The following is a 27773-nucleotide window of genomic DNA, read 5'->3' on the forward strand; positions in this document are numbered from 1 at the left end:
TTCATGAATTCATTTTCCCCTAGAATAACAACCCTGCCATCAGCATGTTCAGACAGAGGCAGCTTCTTGTTAGGAGCTGGCAGCAACAGCCAAACCCAAATCTCCTTTTCATGAGCCAAATATGCTCTTTTTGGCAAAGCATAGGAGTAATTTCTGTTTGTTTGTTTTGTTTTGTAAATGAAACTTTTCCATTCCCATTCTCAAAAATTTTAATAGCCTATTAAAATAAAAAATAAAAAAGTATGTGTACATTCAAAACAAATCAATAACAGTCCAGATCCTTGAAATACATGGTCCAGATAGGATCACATCTCTGCAAAACTGTCAAACTAAAGCAAAAATCATCATTTTATTTACAAGATTATGTGTGGTTTTCACTCATAAAGAGGACACTGCGGTACATTCACTTGTAATAACTCAAACACTTCTACTTCTGTATTTACACAACTCACATTTTAAAGGGGGATGAATAATTTCCACAAAAGGAGAAATGCACATGTTAAAAGAAATGCTGAAGAAATGAAGAGTTAACATGCTAAATTATTACATTATTGGCCTCCCTGTTACATCTGCGAGTTTTTCAGTGACTTCCTTCGTATGGACTCTGAGGAGTCATCATTGAAAAGTCGGTCAATGGTGGAGACCAGAGAAGCTTTGATGGCACGGCCTAAGCCTCTGGCAGCAAACACGTAAAGCACGGGGTTCAGGGCGCTCTTGATATACACCAGGTACAGAGATATGTATTTACCATAGCTTGCTGACTGAAACAGAGAGTGAGATTTGGCCAAAGCCTGTACAAATCGACAAACAAAATAGGGGACCCAGCAGGTGAGGAAGAGGAGCATTGTGAAAAAGAGCACATGGTACATCCTTATCATCTTGCGTGCCATTGAAGGAGTGGAGGAGGTGGGTGTTGGAGGTGAAGCTCTCCTAATAGTGAGCAGAACAGCCAGGTTACTTCCCAGGAACACCAGCACGGGCAACATGAAACCTGCTAAAGTTTCGATTACGAACAAAGTCGTATTATGCCCTTCACTCTCATAGCAAAGGTGTTTCCCAGATTTCTCCTGCAGGACAGCGAAGTAGAGGTAGGGGCTAGACAAGATGGTAGCCATCAGCCATATGAGACCACAGGCCAAAGGGACGGCCCAAGCTGGCCGTCGCAGTCGAGCCCACACCGGCCTCAGCAGGCACAAGCATCGTTCCAGAGCCACAGCGCAGAGGAGGAAAGCAGAGGCGTACAATCCCAGGACCCGCAGGAACATGATGATGCGGCAGAAGGTGTCCCCAAATGGCCAGCTGTAGTTGTGAATGAGAAAGCCCAACATGAGAGGGGTCCGCAGGATCAGCACCAGATCGGCCAGGGCAAGGTTCAGGACATAGACACGGAAACTGCTGGCAGCGCGTGTCTCCTCATTACTACCTCTACGCACCACATGACGATGACTCCGAAATCCGAGCGCCCAAACCACGAGCCCATTCAGAGGCGCGCCCACCTTGAGGTACCAAGACAACCAGGTTGCAGTTAGGCTCGGGGAAACAGCAACTTGACATTTTGCAGGAATTCATTTATTTGCTTGTTGTGAAGACTGAACCTACTGTTCATTCTGTGAAACCGATACGAAGATGGAGCTGGTCTTATTTAATGAGCTCTGGTGGCTTTTTCAGCCTTTGCATGACAATCGTCATTTACATTGAGCAGGCTCCCTGCCTGTTGTAGCTGCAATACATGGAGCATTTACTCCACATGTATATATGTAAGTGGAACTGATACTGAATGTGAATTTTACATCGGAAACGATTCATGAACTGAAAGTAAAAAAAAAGAAGATTTCTCACCAAGAAGATAAGCAGCGTAACTACAATCTGGGTTCCTCTTGAAGCCTCTGCCTGCCAGGTGCTGCTGTTGGAGCTAGATAGGTTTTCCACCTGTGTCCCATTCATGCCAGCCATCGGGCCGATACGAAACTGGGCTGTAATGCAGCACGTTAGTTAAATACAGAAAGTACTGCGGCTGTTTGTCAATAAACAATTTCATCACTGATGGAGAAGGAAAATATGCAACTGTTGCACTGAAAGACAGATTTCACATATGCTGGTTGCCTAAAATGTTGACAAGCTGATGTCCACACCACACAGCAAGGTGACGCCACAAACTTCCTTCTGTACGTTTGCTCAGCTTTGCATTGTTTCTTAAAGTTATGTTCCTTACTTAAAAATAGCGAATGAAACAAAGTGAGTGCAGCGCTCGAGTCTGAATCACCTGGGTGGGTGTTTTTAAAAAAAAATCATCTATCACTTAGGTGGCATTTTCTAATCGGATGAATAATCATAACCACTGCACGTAACCACTGTACTCTAACTTTGACAATTTTGTGGGTTTTAGTGCAAATGTCAGCTTTTATCTCAAGAGGCAGTTTGACTTTATGTGCTGCTTTTTGTTTCCATGGCGTGAATAATAAAAACATGAAAGCACAGCATGCACGTCAGGTGCAACAGCAGTGATTAACGAGAAAGGAATCTGCTACACGTACATTCAGGCAACCCCGGGGTCTGCTATTCTGCTGCTGCATGCAAACATTCATGTATCAGTGAACTTATCTCCCTGGTATGGATTCATTTTTTCAAAGCAAAAGCGAATTTCTGCTTTCACAAATCACAAAAAAATTTCCTTTTTCCATGTTAAGTATTAAAAGCAATGAGCAGCATTTGTGCTGTAACTGACTCCAATTTTAGTTTGCTGCCCGTACTAACCAGATCAGTACCAACCTGCACCAGAGTTATCAGTAGCTGTGAATCAGTGGAGATTAAACGCTTTGAAGTTGGTTGTTTTAAAAAATAAAATTAAAATCTAAAAGCAGGATTCAAATTAAAATCTAATTCAAAGACTTCTTTACTCACCTCCTTTACTTGAGTTGTGGGTGGAAGAAGTGGAATAGCATATCAATGAAAAGGGAGTGCCTATCTGCCTAACTCTCTCTCTTTCCTGTCTGTGATTGCAACACACAGACACACACTCCTTCCTATAACCATATTTACAACATCTCAGAGTCAATCATCATTTTCTTCTGATAGTGAAAAGCCATTTCAAGTGCCCTCCGGCTTTATCAGCTGCTTTACATGAGTAGTTGTTAACCTCAGAGGCATAAAAGGTAAAAACTGAATAAGATAAAACTGCCACGTCTCTCTTTAAAAAAAAAAAAAAATTGCCACAAAGTTGTTTTTTTGTTTGTTTTTTTCCATGAAACTTGATTTCTAACATTTTGGTGGGCACTTTGTTTTTCATAGCTGGCAGTGAGAGGAAACGTACCCCAGCTGCTCTTGAGCTGCCAGTGCCGCGTTCAGATAGTCATCAATCTAGATTTCGATTTGCTTTACTTCCTTTTCTATTATGTCTGCCACATTGTTTTGCATTCCTTTGTGTGGAGTGGATGATAAGATCATTTTTAAACACCCGAAAAAACAGTTTTGGACTTGACCGAAGCTTTCAGTCTACATCAAAACAACAACACACGCTAATTTTAACAAAACACAACAAATGAATGTTGTTGAGCCAAAAGGATCTGTCTGTCTGATCTGTCATACTCGGCGCCATCACGTCACGATCAAAGCAGCCAAACGTGAGTACAGGGACAGGGTGGAGCAACAGTTTGACAACCCTCGGAGTATGTGGCAGGGACTAAACACGATCACAGACTTTAGAGGGAAAACCAGCACACCGCAGACCACGGCCTCTCTGTGTGAGGATCTAAACATATTCTACGCTAGATTCGACACAGCGAACACCATGAGACCGGACAGTGTGCGCACTGACGTCATCCGCGGTGCGCACACTGTGTCTGAGGAGGATGTGCGGAAGTGCTTCAGGAAGGTGAACGCACGCAAAGCTACTGGTCCGGACGGGATTCCCGGCCGCGTCCTCAGGTCATGCGCGGCTCAGCTGGCTGGAGTGTTCACGCACATCTTCAACCTTTCCCTCTCTCTGTCTGTAGTCCCAGCCTGCTTCAAAATGGCCACCATCGTCCCTGTACCCAAATCCTCCACCATCTCCTCATTGAACGACTGGCGACCTGTAGCCCTGACCCCCATCGTAAGCAAATGCTTCGAGAAGCTGGTCAGGGACTTCATCTGCTCTGCACTACCCGACTCACTGGACCCTCTACAGTTTGCATACCGCCACAACAGGTCCACTGATGATGCCATAGCCCTGACACTACACACTGCCCTGTCACACCTGGAGAAGAGAGACACGTATGTGAGGATGCTGTTTGTAGATTACAGCTCAGCATTCAATACCATCGTTCCCTCGAAGCTGGACAGGAAACTGCAGGATCTAGGACTGAGCAGCTCCCTCTGCAGCTGGATCCTTAGCTTCCTGTCTGACAGACGCCAGGTGGTCAGACTGGGCAGCATCACCTCATCCCCCATCACACTGAACACTGGTGCTCCACAGGGGTGTGTACTGAGCCCTCTCCTGTACTCACTCTACACCTACGACTGCACAGCCACTAACAGCTCCAACATCATTGTGAAGTTTGCGGACGACACTACAGTGGTGGGTCTTATCACCAACGGTGATGAGACGGCTTACAGGGAGGAGGTCAGCGCCCTGACCCACTGGTGTCAAGACAACCATCTCACCCTCAACGTCGCAAAGACAAAGGAGTTGATAGTGGACTTCCGGAGGTGCAGAGAAGTACACACCCCCATCACCATCAACGGCGCTGCTGTGGAGAGAGTGAGCAGCTTCCGGTTCCTTGGAGTACATCTGGCTGAGGATCTTACGTGGTCAGTACACACAAACAAAACAGTGAAGAAGGCGCAGCAGCGCCTCTTCTTTCTCAGGAGACTGAAAAGATTCGGCATGAGCCCCCGCATCCTCAGGACCTTCTATCACTGTGCCATTGAGAGCATCCTCACTGGATGCATCACCACCTGGTATGGCAACAGCACCGCCTACAACTGCAAAGCTCTCCAGCGAGTAGTGCGGTGCTCTGAACGGATAATTGGAGGTGAGCTTCCCTCCCTCCAAGACATCTACAGGAAGCGGTGCCTGAGGAAAGCGGGGAGGATCATCAAGGACTCCAGTCACCCCAGCCATAAACTGTTCAGACTGCTTCCATCAGGAAGGAGGTTCTGCAGCATCCGGTCCCGTACCAGCAGACTGAGAGACAGCTTTTTCCACCAGGCCATCAGACTGATGAGCACGTCATAGACACCTCAGCTTCACTACTGGAACTTTAACATTATGCACTCCACACTGTATATAAATGCCACTTGTTTTGCACATATTCAACTCTGTATATTTTATATATTTTATTATTATTATTATTTTATTTTATTTTTTTACTATTTAATTTGTAAAAATGTGTATACACACACACACACACACACACACACACACACACACACACACACACACACACACACACACACGTAGGAAAATATTTAGTATACACATCCAGAAATGCATACACTATTATATATTGTACATATATTTATTAGTTTCAGGTTGGCCATTCTTGTATTTTGCTCGTTTGTGTTGTTGTGTTTGCACATCTCTGTTGCTTGTGGGGCTCGCACACAAGAATTTCACTCGCATGTGCTGTGCCAGTGTGCCTGCACATGTGATGTGACAATAAAAAGTGATTTGATTTGATTATAAATGAGGAGAGCACAATCAAACTGAAAATGCTATTGAAAAATAATTTTAGCTAATTCGTATTATTTTCAGCTGTGTTTGTGTCAAGGGTCAGCTGCTTTAAACTTATCAGGGACACTGGTTTAATACTTTGGCCGGCTGGTTGATGAAGGTGCTCCTCACAGCAAAACACTCACGTGATAATTGAAAATTATTTATCTAACACAGCTTTCTGCTTTCACGAGACGCTCCAGATCACGCCTGTGCGTGCCATTTGACGTTTGTTTGCAGTGGCCGGGTCTAAAGCTTCCCTGAGGTAGGCTCAGTGTGTGAAAAGTGAAGTAGACACACATTAAAACTGCAGTCTTGCTAATTAGCCTGCAGGGTGCATACAGGAATGTACGCACCCTGCAGGAATGTCAAACAGGAATGTCAAATTCATTTTACATCGTGGGCCACATACAGCACATATAGTTGTTTCATGTAAAGTGGGCGGGAGTGGTGGTAACTTTTTATGATAGTTCATTGCACAGACTGATCTGTAATTATGAAAAAAGTTATTGTTAATTAACTACGGAGTCACTAATAGTAGAAAAACAGGAACTTCACTGAAATTAAATTTTTTATCTCTTAGTTAATCAATTTGGTGTAATTTAAGTACGGCTGAGCATGAGCAGTTTTTGTCAATAGAAAAAGATGTTAATGAACAACTTATAAAATTTCAGTTAAAAGTTCAAAATCTATGCATGTCTTCACATTTTATAAAGTCAGTGGGCCAAAATCAAGTCTTTGATGGGCCAGTTCTGGACCCTGGGCCTTATGTTAGACACCCCTGGTACAGAAGTCTTATGGGAAAGCGCATGGCTCTTTAAACAGCTACTTTAAAATGGCATTTTATTCGCAGGAGTTCGCCACAGAGGATAGCTCTGCATGTTTTTGATTTATTTATTATTTTTTATTACACTGGATGCTCTTCCTGACACAGTCCCCGAGGGATCTGTGGCTCACTTGGTTATAAAACCTCTATAAAGACTTTCCTGATGAGTTTATGGTCTCGCTTAGTTTGAAGTCTCTTTGAGTTTAACGTGAGGTTAATTTTACAAATTTTGCTCTCGTTTATACTAAAATCAAAGGTACAGCAGGACATGCTTTAGTATGTGGCTACTTTCTAACTGATTAGTTGCCGCTGTGTGAGTGTGCAGTGTCCTCTGTTTCTAAGTTGCTCATGGCATCTAGTTTTAAAATGCCAAGAAATTTGTAATAGCCAGATTCTCAGTTTGAGGCTTGAAACTGAGACCAGCTATGGTGACTGTGGCACTGAGAACAACGAAGTGAGTATATCAGAGGGACAGCTCAGGCTGACGTTTGGATGCGTGCAGAGGAGAGAGTGTGGGACAATATTTTCCAGGTAGGAGAAAAAGAGGAAGACCGCCGAGAAGGTTCATGGTTGTAGTGAAGGAGGACATGCAGACGGTTGGTGTTACAGAGGAGCATATTAGGGATAGGGTGATTGAAGGAAGATCATCCACTGTGGTGACCCCTAAAGAAGAGGAAGAATGCTAAAAATTGGGCCCAGTGTTTGACTTTATTATATAAGTTTTCAAATTACAACCTTCCAGATATCAAATCTCAATCTGGACAAGCAGGGTCCCAAAGTCTAAACAACTTCAGACTTGCATATTCTCCTCAACATGACTGGGCGCTTCATTTACTTTCATAATACTATGTCTCCTGTTTATCTCCTACATGCACCCTCCTGTAGCTGCCAGACATCTCAAACTCAGATTCAGCAGTTATCGTGGTCTTTTTGCAGTCATCCATTCTGAAATGTGGATGTGTCTGAGCCTATGCCAAGCATGTGGCCATGTGTCCTCTCCTGAAAAGTATTTAGAAGCTAAATATGGGCACTCCCATTTTTATAACAGTTGAACAATGGGTAAAAAGTGACGCACTGCAGACTACTTGAACAACTTAATGAGTCATCTGATTGAAATGTCAATGGAAGGGTGTAACTCAAGAACACCTGGTGTTAGGATGGTCAGCGACACCAGCATGCTCACATTTCACTGCAGAATCTTTAATGATTATTTTGCTGTATTGAAGCTTCTCAGGCTCTTTTGAATGGACCTAAATGAGCACACAAAACCAGTGTTGTGATCTCAGCCTGAAGCCCAGCAATTGAATCAGAACTTTTTTTAAGACAATTTCCTAAAACACCAGGGCACTGCAGAGGTTTATAGTTTTTGAAAAATAGTTTTTTTTGTAGATCATATAAAGTGTCTGCGCAGTAAACAAGCTGCCTGGTTCCTGTCTAGTTACTTGCAAAAGTACGCCACCAGATGGCAGTGCTGCTTATTCAAGGATCCAAGGGATTCAAGGAGCTTTATTGTCATTTGCATCACATGTTTACATGAGGTGGAACGAAATTATGTACACACGGTCCCAGAACGAAAAGAAACAGAATAACGAAGAAACAGAATTTTAAAAAGTTTTTTTTAAAAACAAAACAGAATAACAGAATAATACAATAAACTAAGTGCACAACCTGAGTACCAGTATGGAGTATGGATACAGAATGTAGGTATAAATATAGGTATAAATGCTTTAGCAGCAAAAGGGCATGATGACCAGCATTGATAAAGTGAGGGTGTCAGTAAGTGTCAGTAGTGATTAAGGTGCTACAATAACAGTTCTTGTCCATTATGCATTGAGAAGTCTCACAGCTTCTGGAAGCTGTTTCTCAGTCTGGTGGTTTTGCATTTAATTATCCTCAGCCTCCTGCCTGAGGGGAGCGGGACAAAGAGTGTGTGTGCTGGGTGAGTGGGGTCCTTCATGATACAGGTGGCCCTCTTCCTGGATCTGGAGGTGTATTTGTCGGTTACGGTTGGGAAGCTGCCTCCGACAACTCTCTGTGCAGCCTTCACCACCCTCTGTAGCGCTTTCCTCTCTGCCACAGTGAAGTTTCCGTGCCACACGTTGATGCCAGAGCACAGAACACTCCACCGCACATCTGTAAAAGGAGATGAGGATTGAGCTCTCCCGCACGCCTCAACCGCCTCAGGAAGTAGAGCCTCTGGTGAGCCTTCCTGATCAGGCTGGAAGTTTTGTTTTTCCAGGTGAGGTTGCTATCTAGGTACGTACCCAGGTACTTGTAGCTGGGTACTACTTCGACTGCAGATCCTCCGTCGTGCAGGGGTGTGTGTGTGTGTGTGTCTGCCCCTCCTGAAGTCCACAATCATCTCCTTCGTCTTCTCATTTAAACAGATTTGTTTTATTTGGTAAATAACAAAGAGGTTTTGCCCTCTGTGTTTTTTTAGGAGTGTTTTCCTTGACACCGGAGTCTACAGTAGACTACTGTAGACTCCGGTGTCAAGGAATCTACTGTCCGTAGATGTGTTTCTCCAGAGATCCTGGATTGTTTGTACGGTTGCATTTGACATATATGACACATATTTATGAAACAGCTTTCCCATATGTCCAACTATTTTGTACTAAAGGCTGTACACTGGCTTGTTGCCCCATGTGTCACTTTCATTCAGAATTTATTCCAGATATACTAAAAGCAAGAATGCAGCTACATTAAGTTTTTATGTTTCAGTGCCACCTTCTGGTCAATTAATTGGGAATTTAAAAAAAAAAAACAAGAACAAAACAAAACACCAATGAAGAAAGTCAGAGAAAGTCTCATTTTTAGCAGAAAAGTACAAAATAATTTTTCAGTATATATTTTGACTTGTTTAAAATTAGATCTATATCAGTGTGTGGGGGAAACATTTAGATGTGTATTTATTTGGTCAGTATCAGTTTGAAGTGTTTTATTGCTGGGTTTATTTATTTAGATCATTACAGAAAGTAAAGCTGAAATTGTTTGAATGCTGTGTTACGTTCTTAGTCTAGGCGTGTATTGAACGCAACAAGAAACTGGCCCCACTCACGCACCACCCAAGAAAGAACACCAATAGTATCTTTTAAAGTGCTAAGCAGCCATTTATTTGCTTCAGCAGTGAGCAGTGCCAAAAATAACAAACAAAACTCCCTAATGGACCCTACGCTTTCCTACACAAAATGAAAACCAACCAAAAGACAATTCACTTACCTAATTTTCTAAACGAAAAACAGGAGAAAACTTAACAAAAATGGCTTCTCACACCTACTAGGCTGCTGCAGTGAACAATATATACACACACAAGGTGAACAAAATATACAATTGCTACTTTACAAATCTATTTACAAGATTAAGGTACTAACAACACACACACACACACACACACACACACACACACACACACACACACGGTGATACTTGCAAATCACTTGGCAAAGACACTCTACACAGCAACGAATCAAAAACGCAGGTTCTTTGTTGGATGGTGGAGGTTAGGAGAGAGGGGGCCAGGTGGCTGTCATCTGGTGGTTAAATACTGGAGGTGATCAACCAATTATACAACCCGAGGATAGGCAGAGACTCCACCTAACTACTCAAGCCCAGGTGTCCACCTCCTAAGAAAGAAAAGGGGAAAACCCACAGCCATCCTCTGGTGGGAGGAGTCACACATAACAAACACTGATAACATTGGATCATAACATTTCCCCCCCACCCAAAAATCAAACGTTTAACCCCAAATGAAATGTTTGATTCATGACCTAGAGAGGGCATCAGCCATGATGTTCTCTAAGCCCTTTTAATCGGTTTCACTCAGTTTGCGCTCAATGACAAACGGACTGGAAAACTTTGCCTGCAGGGGCGAACCAACGACAGGCAAGAAAACCAACACGCGATCACCTGACTGGAACATCCGTGCTACAGACTTTTTATCAAAATTGGTTTTCATTCTGACCTGAGCATTTGCTAGCGCATCACGAGCAAAATTGCAGGCATTATGCAGCCTCTCTCTAAACGAACTAACATAGTCCAGAATGTTTTCTCTTGGACTATGCCTGAGAGAAATTTCTCTTTCAAAAGACGTAGTGGACCGCGCACAGTGTGGCCAAAAACTAAATCAGCTGGACTGAACCCCAAAGACTCCTGGCATGTCTCCCTGACAGCGAACAACAGTAGTGGCAACCCCTCATCCCACTCACGGCTTGACTCAGTGCAAAGTTTGTGAAGCAGGTTTTTTAGAGTTTGGTGGAACCTTTCTAATGCAACCTGACTCTCCAGGTGATACGTGCTGGAATTGTGATGGTTAACACCGAGCTCTGTCATGACCAATTTTTGCCCTGATCTGTTTGGATGCGGCAAGATCAGAACCACTGGTGTCTGCAAGTGGTGTTTCAACTACCTCAGGCAACGGAAAAACTTTGCAGCCAGCTAGATCATTTCAAGGATGATGTCAATGCCTGCAACCGGTAACTGGGGTCGCACACCAAGTTTAACCTCACCCGCCACAAACTGAGACGAGAGCTGCACAAAGTGCAAAGGCACACGCATTACACACATTCTAACTCCCCACGCTAACACATCGGCACCACAATAGGATTGAGCTGAGAACGGTAAGACACCCTCACGAATGAGCGACTGTTTTGCACCAATGTCACACAAAATACTGACAGGAACCCTCTTTTCTTCTCCCATCAATGAGACAAAACCTTTTGACACAAAAGGCTTGAACTCTTCATCTACTTTATCACTTTGAATTACAGTCACATCTTCTAAGGCATGAGGTTTGGTCTGTATTGGGGAAGGATATTTACCCTTCCTGGTCTGTTCCTCTCTTTTGAGAACCGGACAAGCAGCAATGAGGTGTCTGCTCAGGTGATACTTGCAAAGACACTCTACACAGCAACGAATCAAAAACAAAGGTTCTTTGTTGGATTGCGGAGGTTAGGAGAGAGGGGGCCAGGTTCTTTCTTTCTTTCTTACAGTTATATTGGCGGTTGGCAAACAATTGAAAGGTGCATTACCGCCACCAACTGGTATGGGGTTTGGTCTGGAACGACGCTAAAAAAAACAACTAAAAAAAACCCCCTCAAACCAAGGGGCCAGGTTGCTGTCATCTGGTGGTTATATACTGGAGGTGATCAACCAATTATCCAATCCGAGGATAGGCAGAGACTCCACCTAGCTACTCAGCAGGCACGCCCAGGTGTCCACCTCCTAAGAAAGAAGAGGGGAAAAACCCACAGCCATCCTCTGGTGGGAGGAGTTACACATAAAACAAACACTGACAACATTGGATCATAACAGCTGAAAGACTGAACAAAGCAAAACTGATTTCCTGCACATTGATTACAGATTATGTGATGTCTGCAAGGATTTCATGCTTTTAAATACATATACACTGCTCAAAAAAATAAAATAAAATAAAGGGAACACTTAAACAACACAATGTAATTCCAAGTTAATCACTCTTCTGTGAAATCAAATTGTCCACTTTGGAAGCAACACTGATTGACAATTAATTTCACATGCTGTTGTGCAAATGGAATAGACAGCAGGTAGAAATTATAGGCAATTAGCAAGACATCCCCAATAAAGGAGTGGTTCTGCAGGTGGTGACCACAGACCACTTCTCAGTATCTATGCTTTCTGGCTGATTTTTTGGTCACTTTTGATCAGTGTTGGGTAAGTTACTTTAAAATAGTAACTTAGTTACATTACTAGTTACTTCTCTCAAAAGTAACTCAGTTACTTCAAGTTACTCGTTACTTTCAAAGTAACTAGTTACTAGGGAAAGTAACTTTGGTTTTACTCAGAATTCTCTTGTTAATGTGTTGCTTCCATAACTTTGCCAGTCTTCTAGCTTGCTTACTTGCCACAAGTGCACTGTGCCACCTACCAATAGAAAGGAAAAGATAATGTGTATATTTCCACGAGAGAAATCCCACGCCTGGACCGTCATTGACTGCTGCCATGATTCTAGCCTACGTCACAGCGTCATGTGCGCCTTTTACATCCAACACAAAAACTGCTGTCGTGGTGCTTTGATTGTACTCAGAACTCGGAAATTCTGCCTTCTGAATAGGAAGATGTAGGTAACACCAGACTGCAGATGAGCTGCATACAGAGCTGGACTGGGACAAAAAAATCGTCCTGGGCATTTTGACTAGAGACCAGCCCACCATTATAGGAAAAATCATAAAGCCTTTGAATGAAAACAAACGCTGTTGTGACAGTGATGTACACTGTTCTGATGGTATATATGCATCAATCTATCAATCGTTTGTTGTAAGATTCAGATAATTATTTTTTAAAAGCTAGACATTTTAAATGAGAATAAGAAAGAAAAGTGTTTCTTTGTGCCCCCCTCTCCCTGTTAATGCCTTACATGCCCCCCTGGCAACACTTTGCTAGACCCGCCCCTGCACAGTTACCAGCTGTCAGCTACCTAAAAAAGGATCCTGGTGTTATTTGTCTCTCAGAAACAGTTCATAACTTCCCTTCAACTCATTCATGTCACCTAAAAGGTAAACCTGTTTCTCCATCACAGCTCTGATGATCCAGTAAGGACATCTCCTGGTTTCATCTTCATGTTTCCCTCTCACCAGATATACAAACTGATATCATGACCAGCAGCTTTTTTGCAGCTGTGGCTCCAGCAAACATCAGCTGATACTAGAAATTAATATTAAATAAATTCTAACAACAGCTGATCAAGCTTAAACGTGCTGCTGTTGTTTAGCGCAACATCCGCTGGTTTCCTCTTTCGGCGCAAAGTGAGCGATAAACAAACAAGAGAGCCGATCAGCTGATCATTGATCAGTTTCATGATTGAAGTAGAAACAGGAGAGGGAGGGGGAGAGAATGAGAGGCAGCTGTGCAGCGTAACGACAGAATAACTCCAGCGTTGTGCCTTTTTCATTGTAGCTGGATTACGGAACAAACTGTTCCTTTTCACCTCAATAAGAAACGCGTAATATTTTCTCTGAATACCAGACGGGACGGTTGGCAACTCTAATAACTTATGAACAAAATAAAGTTTAACATCGTTAACTTCATAGCACCACCCAGCTGTATAGAAACTCCGTCATGCTAGCTAGCACGCAGTACGGAAAAAGTCAGAATAACGAAAATAAACTCCACCTAAACTTGGTTCATATCTGACCCAGAGAGACTGCAGGTCATAACTTCTTACCTGAAGTTCAGTTCACACTTGGACCGGCGGCCGCCTCGGGTCTCTTTTCCTTCTGCGTCCCTTTTCCTTCATCCACCTGCTGGCCTCCACCACTTGCTAATGTTACTGAATCTGTGGAAGCTCCGTGATAGCCACCACACGTAGTAACGAGTAACGAGCCTATCTAAATCCCAGTAACGACTAACGCGTTCCTGATTTTGGCATAATAACTAGTTACTGTGCTCGTTACCACAATAATAACGTAGTTACTGTAACGCGTTACTTAATAACGCGTTAGTCCCAACACTGCTTTTGATTGCTGGCAGTGATTTCACTCTAGTGGTAGCATGCGACGGAGTCTACAACCCACACAAGTGGCTCAAGTAGTGCGGCTCATCCAGGATGGCACATCAATGCAAACTGTGGCAAGAAGGTTTGCTGTGTCTGTCAGCGTAGTGTCCAGAGCATGGAGGCACTACCAGGAGACAGGCCAGTACATCAGGTGACTTGGAGGAGGCCGTAGGAGGGCAACAACCAGCAGCAGGATCGCCTTTGTGCAAGGAGGAACAGGAGGAACACTGCCAGAGCCCTGCAAAATGACCTGCAACAGGCCACAAATGTGCATGTATCTGCTGAAACGGTCAGAAACCGACTCTATGAGGGTGGCCACAGGTGGGGGTTGTGCTTACAGCCCAACACCATGCAGAACGTTTAGCATTTGCAAGAGATCCCGGGGCTCTCTGTCCTGGTCGTTGTGTCCTTGGGCAAGACACTTTACCCTACTTGCCTACTGGTGTTGGCCAGAGGGGCCGATGGCGCGATATGGCAGCCTGCCCCAGGGCAGCTGTGGCTACAACCGTAGCTTGCCTCCACCAGTGTGTGAATGTGAGAGTGAATGAATAGTGGCATTGTAAAGCACTTTGGGTGCCTTGAAAAGCGCTATATAAATCCAATCCATTATTATTATTATCCACCAATGCAACGTTGCACCACAGACTGTCCAGGAGTTGGCAGATGCTTTAGTTCAGGTCTGGGAGAAGATCCCTCAGAAGACCATCCGCCACACATCAGGAACAAGCATTGTAGGGAGGTCATACAGGAGCCCACACACTACTGAGCCTCACTTGTTTTAAGGACATTACATCAAAGTTGGATCAGCCTGTAGTGTGTTTTTCCACTTTCATGGGTTGCTAAATTTGATTTCCATTGATTATTTTTCTGTGATTTTGTTGTCAGCACATTAAACTATGTAAAGAACAAAGTATTTAATAAGAATATTTAATTCATTTAGATCTAGGATGTCTTATTTTGTGTTCCCTTAATTCTTTTGATCAGAAACACTAGAAAAGCTAAATTAACCAACTGTGATTTGTACCAACACATGGACGGGGAAAATGTTATAAAGGCTTCATGATATAAAAGGGATAAAACCTCATGATCTTTACTAGTTGCACAAACATGCACATGTAAGGTTGAACCTGCTGGGTCTTATTTACCTTCCACTTTAGGGCCAACATGTTTCTTGCTTTTAAAAATTCAGATCAGATGCTCTTCTGACGTAATGACACCAGCTTTGTCACTGTCGCGTGAAATAATTTGTCGAGAACAAAGAATTTGCTTTAACAACTAATTCAACCACAGAATGCAGATTTCTATTGATGTAGAATTCTTGTGAAATTTGACTTATTAATTTAAAAAACCAAAAAACCCCAAACAATATTGGTGAAACATGTGACATCTATTGATGTTAAAGAGCAAATTGCTGACTCATTTAGAAATAATGATGGGGCATGGGGGATTCATCACTGTGAAAACTGTGTGGGTAAATAGGTTACAAGGTTTAACAGTATGTTACTCATTGTAAATTTCAGTGAATTTGAAGATTTAATAATTTATTGTATATCAGATTAAAAGATTCAGAGAATCTAGTCAAATCTAGTTGGGTTCAGCAGGGCTGAGTCACGTCATTTTCATACTCATCAAACCCTTTAGTGGCGCCATGTGCCCCGTGAAGGGGAACAGGGGCACCAACTTCCCAGAAGAGACCACCCCCATCAAGGGTTTCATCACAGGAAGCAGAGTGCTCAGGTTTCTCAAGGTTTCAGCCCTGTCTGCTGGGCACTGAAACCTTGAGGTCGTCTCCCAGGTCAAAATCTGAACTGCAGATGGGCGTTGTTAATGCCATGTTGAACAGACGTCGTGTCAGACCTTTTCTTGAAAGTGAGAAATATAAATCAGATTATGGGGGTGTGTTCACAGATAATGAGTATTGGAAGTGATGCTATTTAATTTCTTTTTTCTTTTAATTGTTTGAAGGTTCAATAAACAATCCGATTAAAAAAAACAACAACAAATATATCTAGCTATTATTTAATGGATCATTCTTTACAGTGCTAATACTGATTTTGACACAGAGATTTCTTCAGATTTTAGGAATCTTTGGATGTTAAAGAACATTGTTCTGAAATTGTTCCAAAATTTATAGACGCAGTTTTTTTTCAGATTACTGAACCTTTGCGAATCTTTACTTCTGAGAAACTCTGACACTCCAAAATCCTCTTTTTACACCCAATCATCTTAATGATTTGTTACATCTTAAATTTCCAACCTTTTATTGAGTTGCTGCCATCAAGTTCACAATGATTTTCTCGGTTAAAACATTTCAAGTTTTCTTTGTTCCACTGTGGATAAAATGCGAGTTTGAGATTCTGTTTTTATTTACATTTTAGATAGCGTCTTCATTGATTGATTCATGAGCTTGCTGCTCAGTTTTCTTTGTTACTTCCCCTTCCCACGCTCTGAAATTCAGCTCATTCAAAATTTCATGTCAAATAATCTACCTGCCCATGTTCTCCGAGCCAACCAACCCCTAATCCTTGCTCTTTCATCTATGTTCTGTCGCTCTCCCTTTCAGGCAGTGTGTTGTGCAGCTCTCCCATGTCTCCACCTCTTTCAGGTTGTCTGTTCAAAAATCTCCATTTACTATCTGCTTACTTTGCTCTACCACCACCAAAAGCATCTAGACTCTGGGGTTCAGTCACCACCGCCTACCTTCACCTGGGACTTTGCTCAATGACGTCACTTGTCATCTGAGTGTTGCTACCAAGAAAACGTGCAGTGGTGTGTATAATACTGAGGTCTGTGTTCCCATGCTTCTTCTTTTGTTCACACCAAGGGAGAACAAAATAAATTTAACTCACATCCTGCATATATGTAGACACAGTTGACTTGTCCAAATGATTGGCAGCTTCACTGCCTGGATGTATGTCTGACCATTCATAAGTTATGAATGCTCATGCCTCCGGGTTTGGGAATAACCAATTATGGTGTAAAACACTATGATGACACCTGCAGTGTTTCAGCGGCTGACATGGTGGGTCTTCTTTGGAGCCAGAAGTTACCATATTTTCCTGAATAGGCTAGTTTGTTTCACATGCTGCATTTATAAACTGTACCGTTGCAACGCACTACTGTACATATATATGTAAGAAAATAAAGTTACGTACATACTGGAAGTAATTTTCAGTGAAGTGGCTAGCAGAGACCACAGAAAGTAATAACTGTGGGTGTCAGGAAGTAGGCGGGACCCAAGAGGAACTTTTTTCAACTTGCAGGCAAACCAGTGAAAGTGTACATTAGGGGTGAACCTGTAATGTATAGTAAGTACATTACAGGTTCACCTTGGCAACCGGAACCAGGAATGCCCACTAGCAATCAACTGTCATCTTCAAAGCGATGAGTGAATTGCTTCCAGTGTGGGCGCAGCCTAATAAAACTAAAATTTCACCCACCACATCTGATGTACAAAGTCTGTGGAAGTCCAAAATGGTTTCTGCATTAGGCTATAAATATGCTTTTCAAAGCTCTTAATTTGGGCACGTTAACATTGGTGTCTGACTGATTTGCTTTTAGAGACCGCCTCTAGTGGCCATTAGTGGCCATTTTATAGCTTTCACATGGGCTTGATCTTCCAGTTTGGGAATCTTCTGCTGTGACTTTTGACTGACTGAGGTTTCCAACCACACAGCCTGAGTCTAAGTGCTCAGTTATGGTGATATGATTGCAGCTCTGTACCATTTACAGCAAATCTTAGGGAGCAGGTCTTCTCCTGAATGATGGGTGTCGCCACACAAAATCTCTTTTTACATAAAGTTTCAACTTGCAACAACCCCTCTGTGCAATCTGTGAATCTTTGAGCTTTAAAACACAATCATACGCCCATGTCTTCAGCCTGGCTGCACTGGCACAATGCGTGACGTTACAAAAATGAGACGCAAACAGTCGGCCAAAGCGGCGGCTTGCGCCAATGGCTGTGACGTCACTTTTGTCGCACACTGCTGATCACCAGGGCAAAAACATCAGATGTAATGGACCCATAAGTAGTGCTCTTGTACTGCACAGGCCATGTGACATTTCTTGAGGTGCAGTGCTCTTAAACTGTTCTGGAAACTACACTTTTCATTTTTTATGTGTTTCACAGTTTTTGAATTTCAAATATTGAGCAAAAACCCTTAATTTAGTTTCTGTTTCGATAGAATCATCACAGTTTTAAATACTAACCTTTAACATAAAAATTGGCTGTATGCTAACTGGTGGCAAACCCTCTGAAAACCCTCAGTCTGGAAATCTTTTTGCTCAAACAGTGCAAAGTTTTTAGGGTAACAGTATGATCTGGAAAAAAATTTCAGGGAATCTTTTGATGTGGAGAATTAGTTCCTATAAGTAAAACAAAAAAAAAGCAGAGAGGTGTGCAATATTTAAAGCAGTTTGTGGAATTGATTCATAACCAGTGTTGGTCTTTCCACTTCGCACACTTCCTCTAAACCAGCTAATTTTAGATGCATGCCTTTTGATTGGGGGAAACCTCTACTCCACAAACGTCGTCTGTCGGGCCTTTGTACAAAAATTTCCCTGTGGCGCTACATATGTCAAAGACTTTGGGCACGCAGGCCAACACGGGATGACGTCATCGGAGGACAGAAGTGCCATCAGATCATATCAGCTGTACATCTGCCGAGGCCTCTCATACATATCCCACATATGACAGGAAAACAGAGGCGCTCTGGTTGCCCACGTGGAAACCTGTCTTTCGTTGACACACAGAGAGAAGAGAAAGTTATTCTTCATTTATAGTTTCTTTTGTAGTAGCTTAGAAAAGAACTGCAAGCAGATGAGGTAATAGTGAAGGCGTTAAATATCACCTTCACAAAATTTTATGGTTTGTCCCTTCAATTCTACAGAAGATTAGGATCTGCTTTCCCCTTAACACCTAAATGTAAAATTGGTTTCAATTCAATGTTATAGACACTTTCTCTCTTTCAACACACAGTTATTTCTTTTGTACAAAGCCTCTTTAGAAAAAAATGGCAAAAAGGGAAACATACAAAGCACCTCACTTCCTAAATATGTAATCTGCAAGGGGGGGGGTAAAACTGAAAACGAGACAGAAGAAGTGAGGACTGCTTTGAAACGCATAAATTTCCAGTATGTAAAGGGGGTGGTCCCTTTTGCGCTTCTCTGTTTCTCCCCCGCCTCCACGTGTACTTTCAGTCTTTTCCCTTCAACTAATACATCATCACTCTATCTTCTGTTTCCTTTTTGACACGCTCAAAGGAATGATGATTTATGTGTGACAAGAGTTTGTTACACCAAACAAGAACGGGTTGCATGAAGCAACAGACCAGCTCCGCGCGGTGCTGTTGTCATTGTTGGAGTAGTGGCAGAGTGGCAGTCAGAAAGAATGGGGCGGCTCCTGCCTTCTCAGAAATATTGCTTCTCAGTATGACTTCTTTACTGGGTTACCACAAGCCAACGTTAGAAGCAATAGCATTATGGGACAGCGCCACCTTAGATATGTAATGAGGATCTTACACACAGGATCAGTCATTTAGTGGAAAAAGGTCTCGTTCAAAATCCCCACCAGTGACACTCCCATAACTGACAAAACAGAAAACACTGTCATTTCAGCTGTGCACAGTCATAACGATCACTGATGCTGCTGGCATTTGGTAAGAAATGGATCTTCAATAAATGTATGAGTAAAGGTGCAAATTCAAAAACAGTGTGAGTGCATGAGACTTCTGTGACAGCCACAAAATGTATGAAAATGTCATAAGAAGTATCTTACACCCCTCCCCAAAGGAAACTGAATTTTTCCGGGACATTGTTCATTGACTAAGCAGTGGGAATTGGGATTCAGATGTAGGCAAGTATACATCATGCAGTCTGTCCCATTTCAGCCATCAAATGCTCTGATAAACTCCCATCAGATAATGTCTCTCTATCACAAAGCTGGTCTTACCTGCTCCATTTTTAGATGTTAGACTCAGTGTTGGGAAGGTTACTTTTAAAATGTATTCCACTACAGAATACAGAATACATGCCCCAAAATGTATTTTGTAACGTATTCTGTTACGTTACTCTCATTGAGTAACGTATTCTGAATACTTTGGATTACTTAATATATTATCATGCTGTTTACAACTACATGAATGTGATTTATTACTATTACTGAAGGTCTGCGGCTCCGAACTGTAGTTTTCCACTCTCCTTTTTCTCCCTCCTCGCGCTCACAGACACATAACGGGTATGGCAGTCCATTCTCCCTGCAGCATGGACTACACTGCCCATGTGGCTATGCCTGTAGCATTCTGCCTATCCGGTCTTTAAGTGATGACGTGACGAATCCTGCTTCCGTGCCTAAAGTAGTCCGTGTTTAATATGGGTTTTGTGTTGTTAACATGTTAAATGTTTAAAAAGCTCCTAAAAACAGTCAGTGATCACTGTTGACCTCCCTTGGCTTTTATTACTACTAATCATTTTAAAGCTCAGTTTTTAAAACCTTATGCAGCAGTATATGAATGACTAACCCTATTCATCCTTGTGGATGAATTATCTCAGTTGTTCTCCTGGCTGAAGTTTGGTCTGTTTACAGCAACCTGCAATGAGATTACATTTGTTCCTGACCACCGAGAATCCTCACGTTGACTTTTATCAAGTGGAAAAAAGTTAGCGTGTTTATATTATGCTCACATAGCTGTAGCTAGCGGTCACGTAGCACATCGTTATATACCAGCTAGCCAAACTTCAGTAACCCTACAAACGTCACTGCTGTCTAGTTTTCTGTCTTCATTTATGTTGGAAGTGATAGCAGAGCTGTACGTTTGAATTTGTTTCCAAAATCCCTCAGTCAGGACATGCTATATTGTATTTAGGTGGAAGCTAGCGAGCTAACTTGCTGCTAACTTCTAACTCCGTTAAATGTCATAAATTCCGTTTCGTTTTCATGGATGCCTGGATGTTAAACTCAATTGTTACACCCAGTAGAGCAGAACGCTGATCATTTTATTACAGATGAAAGACTTTAGATAGTTTTTCAACTCTCAGTGATGCCACAGTGATCATTTGATTTATGGACCTGCAGCGGAGTTTGAGCCCAGACACGGCTAGTGACGTCAGACTTAAAGACCTTAGCTTAGCACAACAACAACAACAACAACAACAACAACAAAAAGGCGCTCTCTCACCCAGGAAACACACAGTTGCAGAGAGAGCAGCGTAACCCTGTAACCATGACAACCGTAACGCTGCCGCCTGGAACAACAGAACCCAAACAATCCTGACCTGCGACAATATGAAACAGGAAAATACCGCCGTGTAATCCATTTATTTCAACAAAGTAACTGTATTCTAAATACCACCTTTTTAAACGGTAACTGTAACGGAATACAGTTACTCATATTTTGTATTTTAAATACGTAATGGCGGTGCATGTATTCCGTTACTCCCCAACACTGACAACACTGATCGAGAACAAATCTGACAATTCTGACTCTCCCCTTGGCTGTAATGTCTGCGACAGAGTCCAGTTAATCATCTTTGTGTGTGGGATAGCAAAAGAGTTTGAGATATGAAAGAGCTGGCAGCAATGCACTCAGTGAAAGGGACAACAGAAAGTGATTGTTCACACTGGTACCTGCATTCTTGGATAGACTGGAGCTGAAATAGGACAGGTGTTACAACTTACGGCTGCCCAAATCTGATTGTGTTGTACACCAGCAGGTGTAAGTCTGTGCTAAAAATGAACCATAATGTTGAAGATGTAACTAAAACAGTTAACGTCCAAGAATGTTGGTGTTTTTACCATGCTTACGTCATGTTTCCACTGCCTAATTATAGCATGTAATTTCACCAGTGGCAGTTTATAAAGAGATAAAAAGAAACAGAACTGAGTTCATCTTATTGGTGTGGCCATGGCAGTCCCATTTTCTCATGTTGTCCCTTGGGAAAATTAATTTTCAACGTCTCCTGTAGTGACAGCATGAAGTCAACATTTAGGGTTTTTTTTTTTTTTTTTTAGTAACTTACATCAGGGCCCCAGTGATGAAATCAAAAGGCCGCCAGCACTGGGAAATGTAAAATTCATGGTTCACAGATGATGAATGGTGATTTCTTTTCTTTTTTTTTGCCTTTTCCCTACCATTCCACTCAGTTGATGATTGTGATCTTAAGGGAAGTTCCACCACAGTTATTGAAAGGATTCCTTTAAACTTGTTTTCATGAGTTCCTTTTAGGTAAATTTTAAAGATCATATGACTTCTTTTTCTGTTTTTCTTTCCTTTCTTTTTCTTTTTTTAAAGCGTCACTTGTGAAGTAACTGGCAGCTGTTAGCATGCTAACATAATGAACAGAGCTGCTTGTCAGTCTATTAGCATACAGTTAGCTCTTTAGCACTGTACACTGCCCCTAGCACAAAGTATAGACACTCTGAAAAAGTGAGTAAAGTTACCTCAAACCAGACATAAAGAGCCCTAAAAAAGGTATTCGAGAACATGAAATAAATAATTATTGGTTTTTACCCCAACTGCTATCAGCTTCAGTTTAATTTTTCTAGGAAAAAAAAATCACCAATTATTTCGGTGTCCTTATTCAACCTCTTCAGGTTTGTGACTCAAATATGTATTTAAATTTAGACTGAAGAAGGTAAAACTGCCATCATGCTTGTGTTAGCCTTTACTGCTATCCTCACAGTGCACATAATAATAAGTAAATGCTTGAAATCCTAAAAAAAAAAAAAAATATCGACACATATTCATCCAATGTAGGCAGCATTTACATAACAGATAAATGGCAACTTTCAGAAAAGTATTATGTGATTCTCTTGTCTTTTAATAGTCATACTCATAGCAAAGGGGATTTTACATGAGTCATGCATACCTATAAAAGTCAAGAATACCCACTAGTTGGTTTACACTTACACAAGAGCAAACAAGCGAGTCAGACAGAGGGGAGGAAAGGAAACTGAGGAGAGCGAAGAGCTAAGCGAGGAAGGACAAAGAGAGAAACTGAGAGAGAGAGAGAGAGAGAGAGACCGGTTGCTGAGGAAGTGTTTTGTCATTGCTGAGACAGGTCAGTAGCTTCATAACTACCACTATAACAAACACACACACACAAACTTACACTTGCTTCCTGTTAACCAAGATTAGTATCTTGATTCTTAACCAAAGTCAACATAACAGCACCTGCTACATCCTGTTGCTGCTCGCGGTGTCTCTGGGGAGTTACGGCAGATACATAACTTTACTTCCAGCTGTGCCACACCTGGTCTTTTAAAGCCCAGTTCAGGTACAGACAAAGAATTTAGAGGGTCACACACATGAGTTTATGACATTTAGTTCAATTTAACTGAATGTCAAACTTAAGAGGGGAAAAGAGCTCAGTGTTGAGGGCAGTGATCAGTTTATATGTTTGATTTCCAACTAATGGAGTAAGAATAATCAGAATTGAACAATCAGCACAGTCCTTCTGCCTTAAAGCCTCATTTTGAAGTATTTTTTAATTATGAGAGAGAATGAGAAAGAACGTAAAGCAGATCGTCTTAAATCTTTAAAATTTGCAGCTAAAATCGAGATTTCCACAAAGTCACAGTGTTGTGCCGCTTTGTAGCTTCTGTAGTGAAGGAAACATTGCAGCTGGAGTGTATAAATGCTCTCTAATCAGACTGTCTGTCACCCCCTGCAGGACACCTTCAACACTGCCGACATTGAGGTAAGCATGGGAGTAAAGCACGGGAGCCTTCAAGCATGGTCCCAGGTTGAGGTTAATGCTAATCGTGATAGGGGTTGTTCTTATTAACAGACACCTAACATGTTAGCATTAGCTTCACTTTGGGAGATCTCACAGGACAAAAAAAGCTGAAGGCCACTGCTACGACGAAAAAGAGGAGTCATCATGACACTGAGGAATATGACGCATCTGCAGGCACAGAGCGAAGCTGCAGGGGAATAACCGTTCAGTCAAGCACATGCTCTTTGTCACTGGCTGTAATTTAAGCTGTCTAGATGGTTATAACTCCAGGGTTGTCAGTTTGGTGCCCGTTGGGAGCATTTTGTGCAGCGGTGCAGCGACACCTGCAAGGAAATATGAAATAGCTGCAGTTCCTGTTGTATTACATATGAAGTAGTGCAGAAAGAAAAAGACCAAATTCTCTAATCACAATTCTCTGTTTTTGCATCTGGCTCATCGAATCTTTGAGGAACCCACAATTTCTTTAAATTCTGCCTTGGCACAACGTTACATCTGAGTTTAAAGAGTCAGTGCTCTTCTCTGCTTCTCTGACTTTTAGCCTAACACCTTAATGTTTCCAGTGAGTCCTGTTGAGCTCTCCACAAAACTACCAACTAAAAGAATAATTTCCACCTTACTACTTTGCTGTTACAGTGTATTTACAGGTGCATGGATGCAGTAAAAAGTGGAAAAAGTACAATTTTAAAATGTGAGCATTACAGATGAATCAGCTCTGCTAGAGATGACAGCGGTTAAAGAGAAAGAGGAAGCCAGTTTCTCATCAAGCAAACTAAACGGTTAAAGGTTCAATTTTATATTTCTGTTGATTTCACAGATCAGCTGAGAAATCCCGAAAATTTTGCTAACACGGACTGTAAATAGCTTAAGCTGTGTTGTGTATTTACTCTAAGTTGCATGACAAGAAAATAAAACCAATTACAAAGCATGTGAGACTTGTGTGCCTTAAATTTGTTTCAGGAAAAGGAAAAGTTGGACTTGTATGAATTGAATGTTTACATGAGAGAGAGAAAAAACATTTCAGAGTCTGCTTTCTCATGTTGAGGCTTAAATGAATTATAAATATGAAAGATGCTGCCTGTACTTTGAACACTTACAGCCCAGTCATGTCCCGACAGAGATGCAGACATCTCTGGGCAGTTCAGCCGTCACTTGTGGCGCTTCATAGCTGTGACAGAAGTCCTGTGTAATCTTTGTCATTAGCGCGGGCTCTCTTGAAAATCAGAGGATTAGAGTCTCGGGTGCAGAACGTACAGATGACTTTAAAGAAGATCCACCATGTGCACGATTTCTTGTACTCATTTGCATGAGGTTCTGTAGAAATACATCTGTTTTAGCAGTTCGTGGTCATCTTTATGTCCTGACCTCATTAAAGTCTGCGCGTCCTGGATACAGCAGGTTCATTCGAGGTGATAGTGTGAGTCACAGCTTTCACTCCTTTACCCTTTCTACTCGTCACCACATCAGTGTTTCCCCTGAACCGCAACGTTCATGATCCTTCAAACCAGTACTTTCTTGTCCTGAGGTTCATTCTGCAAATAGTCCACTGAGAAGAATAGAAACTTGATTGTAGGATAAATGTCATTCTCTCGGTAGGACTTGCATAACTGACTTTTTTTTTGTTAAAGAAAGAGAAAAACTCCCCGATTTGTGTGTGGATGTTAGGAAGGGCGGTGGCTGAGATCTTCTCTGCTGGTGCTAAAGGGCTTTACCATTAATGTGCCGACCAAGCCGGAGTTTCACTTCTGCCGCACCACAGTCCACATGCTCGCAGAGATGTGGACATCAACAGCCAGTCATCAACAATTATGCTGCAATGCCATGTTAGACACACGGAAAGACTCGATGACAAGTTAAGAATGACACATTTTGCTTTTCATCCTAACTTCTAATTGCCTGAGAGGTCTCCGGCTGGCTGCCCTCTTTGTTTAACGTGGTCACAGGTTCAAACACTCACAGGTCAGATGAAACCGACCGCTAAGTCTCTCTGAGTGCAGAGATGTCTTCAACTATGAACTCAGAGCAAGGCAACAAGTAAAACACACAAACAGAACGGGGTTTTTCCTGCCTCAGAACAGCTTCTGCTCTACATATGGTTAATTATAATGGTAATAAGAAGGCGTCTCTGTTAACTTAGTTAAAAGGAGTTTATGCGTTATCCTGGTATTTTCGGCCTTTTTCTAAACAAAATAAATTGTTTTAAACTTGAGTAAATTAAAGCCCACTGTAAAAAAAAGTACAGGTTGAAGAATATTTATGTCACAGTCCTGGTAATTTTCCTTTGGCAAAAGGCCAAAACCCTCTTTGATGTGTGTGTTTAGATAAGTCAATAACGATGTCTGGTTTAGCAGACTTGGAGAAGCTCTGAGGTTAAACGAATACATTTCAGGTAAGAATAGATCATCACTGAAACAATTTGGTCATCAAAAACAGTCATTAGTTTGGTCCACTCTGTGGATTTCCCTCATTTGCATCACTTCTCGCTCGCTGCAGAGCACTGTGGCCGTCTGTGTGTTAACTTTTCATTAAGATGTGCAACACTGTTCCCCTAGAACAACTGTTCTATAGAACCGGGTGTATTTCTATTTCTTTCTCCAGGACTGCACCGAACGAGCAGCCCAACAACAAGAAAATAATTTGAGCGCTTCCATTTTTTCTTTGAAGCTTTTGTTAAAAAAATAGATATGGAGTAGTGCAAATTGCACAAATAAATAATATGTACACTATAAATCTAAGAAACACAGCTGCATGAAGATATAATACAAACATATGTTTGTCATGCAGATGTGACCGTGAGAAGTGGCAAAAGATGCAGATCTGTGAAGATTCTGAGATCAAAAGCAGTCGTCTACATACACAATGTTACAACATTAGGATAATCACAAGAAGTCATAGCCTGTGCCTCAAACACAAAACACACATTTTATAACATGCAACAGAAGAAACACGCCACACACTTACCATCAGACACTGAGTTTTAACGGACCAATGATTTTTCTTTCTTCTTTTTGCTTTCCAGGGACTTTTTCCTCTCAGTGTTCATAGCAAACAATGCCAGGTTATCACTGCTGTTTCTAGAGGACTAAGGACACAAGACAAACTGCACTAGGGCTTATTGGTGTGACAGGATGTGTCACAAATATTCACACCAGTTTTTACAAGCCTACAAAAAAGCATCTTCTGCTCCCGTCCTCTGAGGCTTCCTAAGGGACAGGAGCTCATGAGAGCTGGTGATGGACCCTCATTTAGTCTAGTGGAGCTCTACAAACACATTAAGTCTGTATAAGTAGGTTCCTAAAGCTAAGAACCCAACAATCATTCTGTGACTGACTGACAGGAAGCACACATCATGTCACAAGATCAACACAAGCTACGCCCCCTGGCCAATCAACAGTATGATAATCTAATTAATTAATTAAACAGCGTTTATTATTATTATTATTATTATTATTATTATTATTATTATTATTATTATTATTATTATTATTATAGAATATTAATGTATCCATCTGCTAATTATTATTACCATTATAATTAATATGCTACCCCAGATTCCTCATGGCCTGTGACGTAAACACATAGCAGGCCACAGAAGGTGGAGTAAAAAAATTAAATTAAAATATTAAAATAAAATGTAAAAAAGCTTTAATTAAATGTAGATCTCCTGAAATAGTGACAAATAGTCAATCATACAAGACACAAATATGTTTCTAAAAAAAACTAACGCTACACACTAAACGCTACAGGTGACGTCCTTATAATATACAAATCAGTTCCAAACCGTTTTACAGCTGGTTTAGACCCTTAATATTTCCCAAACCCACTTTCGAGAAGAAGAAGAAGAAAAAACAGATAAAGATCTGTGGTTACTATGAAACTTCTAGCTTCTGAGAAAAGTAAGCGCAATCATTTCTGGATTTTTTATTATTATTATTTAATCGTCTGGAAAACAGCCAGACTTGGATTTCCCCCAAATGTGTTGAACACGCTTTTAA

At 41.7% G+C, this 27773-nt stretch overlaps 1 protein-coding gene across 3 annotated transcripts; it reads right to left on the minus strand.

Annotated features, from left to right (window-relative positions):
* Positions 1-87: 87 nt before the first annotated feature.
* LOC308398007 (C5a anaphylatoxin chemotactic receptor 1) lies at positions 88-27030 on the minus strand. Of its 3 annotated transcripts, none has more exons than XM_080884370.1 (3): positions 26740-27030; positions 1840-1973; positions 88-1496 (listed from the first exon to the last, which is right to left on the minus strand). In XM_080884370.1, exons 2-3 carry the CDS (start codon positions 1951-1953, stop codon positions 564-566), a joined length of 1047 nt encoding a protein of 348 aa, XP_080740496.1. In that variant the 5' UTR covers positions 1954-1973; positions 26740-27030; the 3' UTR covers positions 88-563. The 3 variants fall into 3 exon arrangements, with proteins under 3 accessions (XP_080740496.1, XP_080740497.1, XP_080740495.1); XM_080884371.1 differs by lacking the exon at positions 26740-27030 and adding an exon at positions 3882-3901; XM_080884369.1 differs by lacking the exon at positions 26740-27030 and adding an exon at positions 2902-3053.
* Positions 27031-27773: the final 743 nt, after the last annotated feature.

This window comes from Rhamphochromis sp. 'chilingali', assembly GCF_963969265.1.
Source record: "Rhamphochromis sp. 'chilingali' genome assembly, chromosome: 6".
Taxonomy (NCBI): Eukaryota; Metazoa; Chordata; class Actinopteri; order Cichliformes; family Cichlidae; genus Rhamphochromis; species Rhamphochromis sp. 'chilingali'.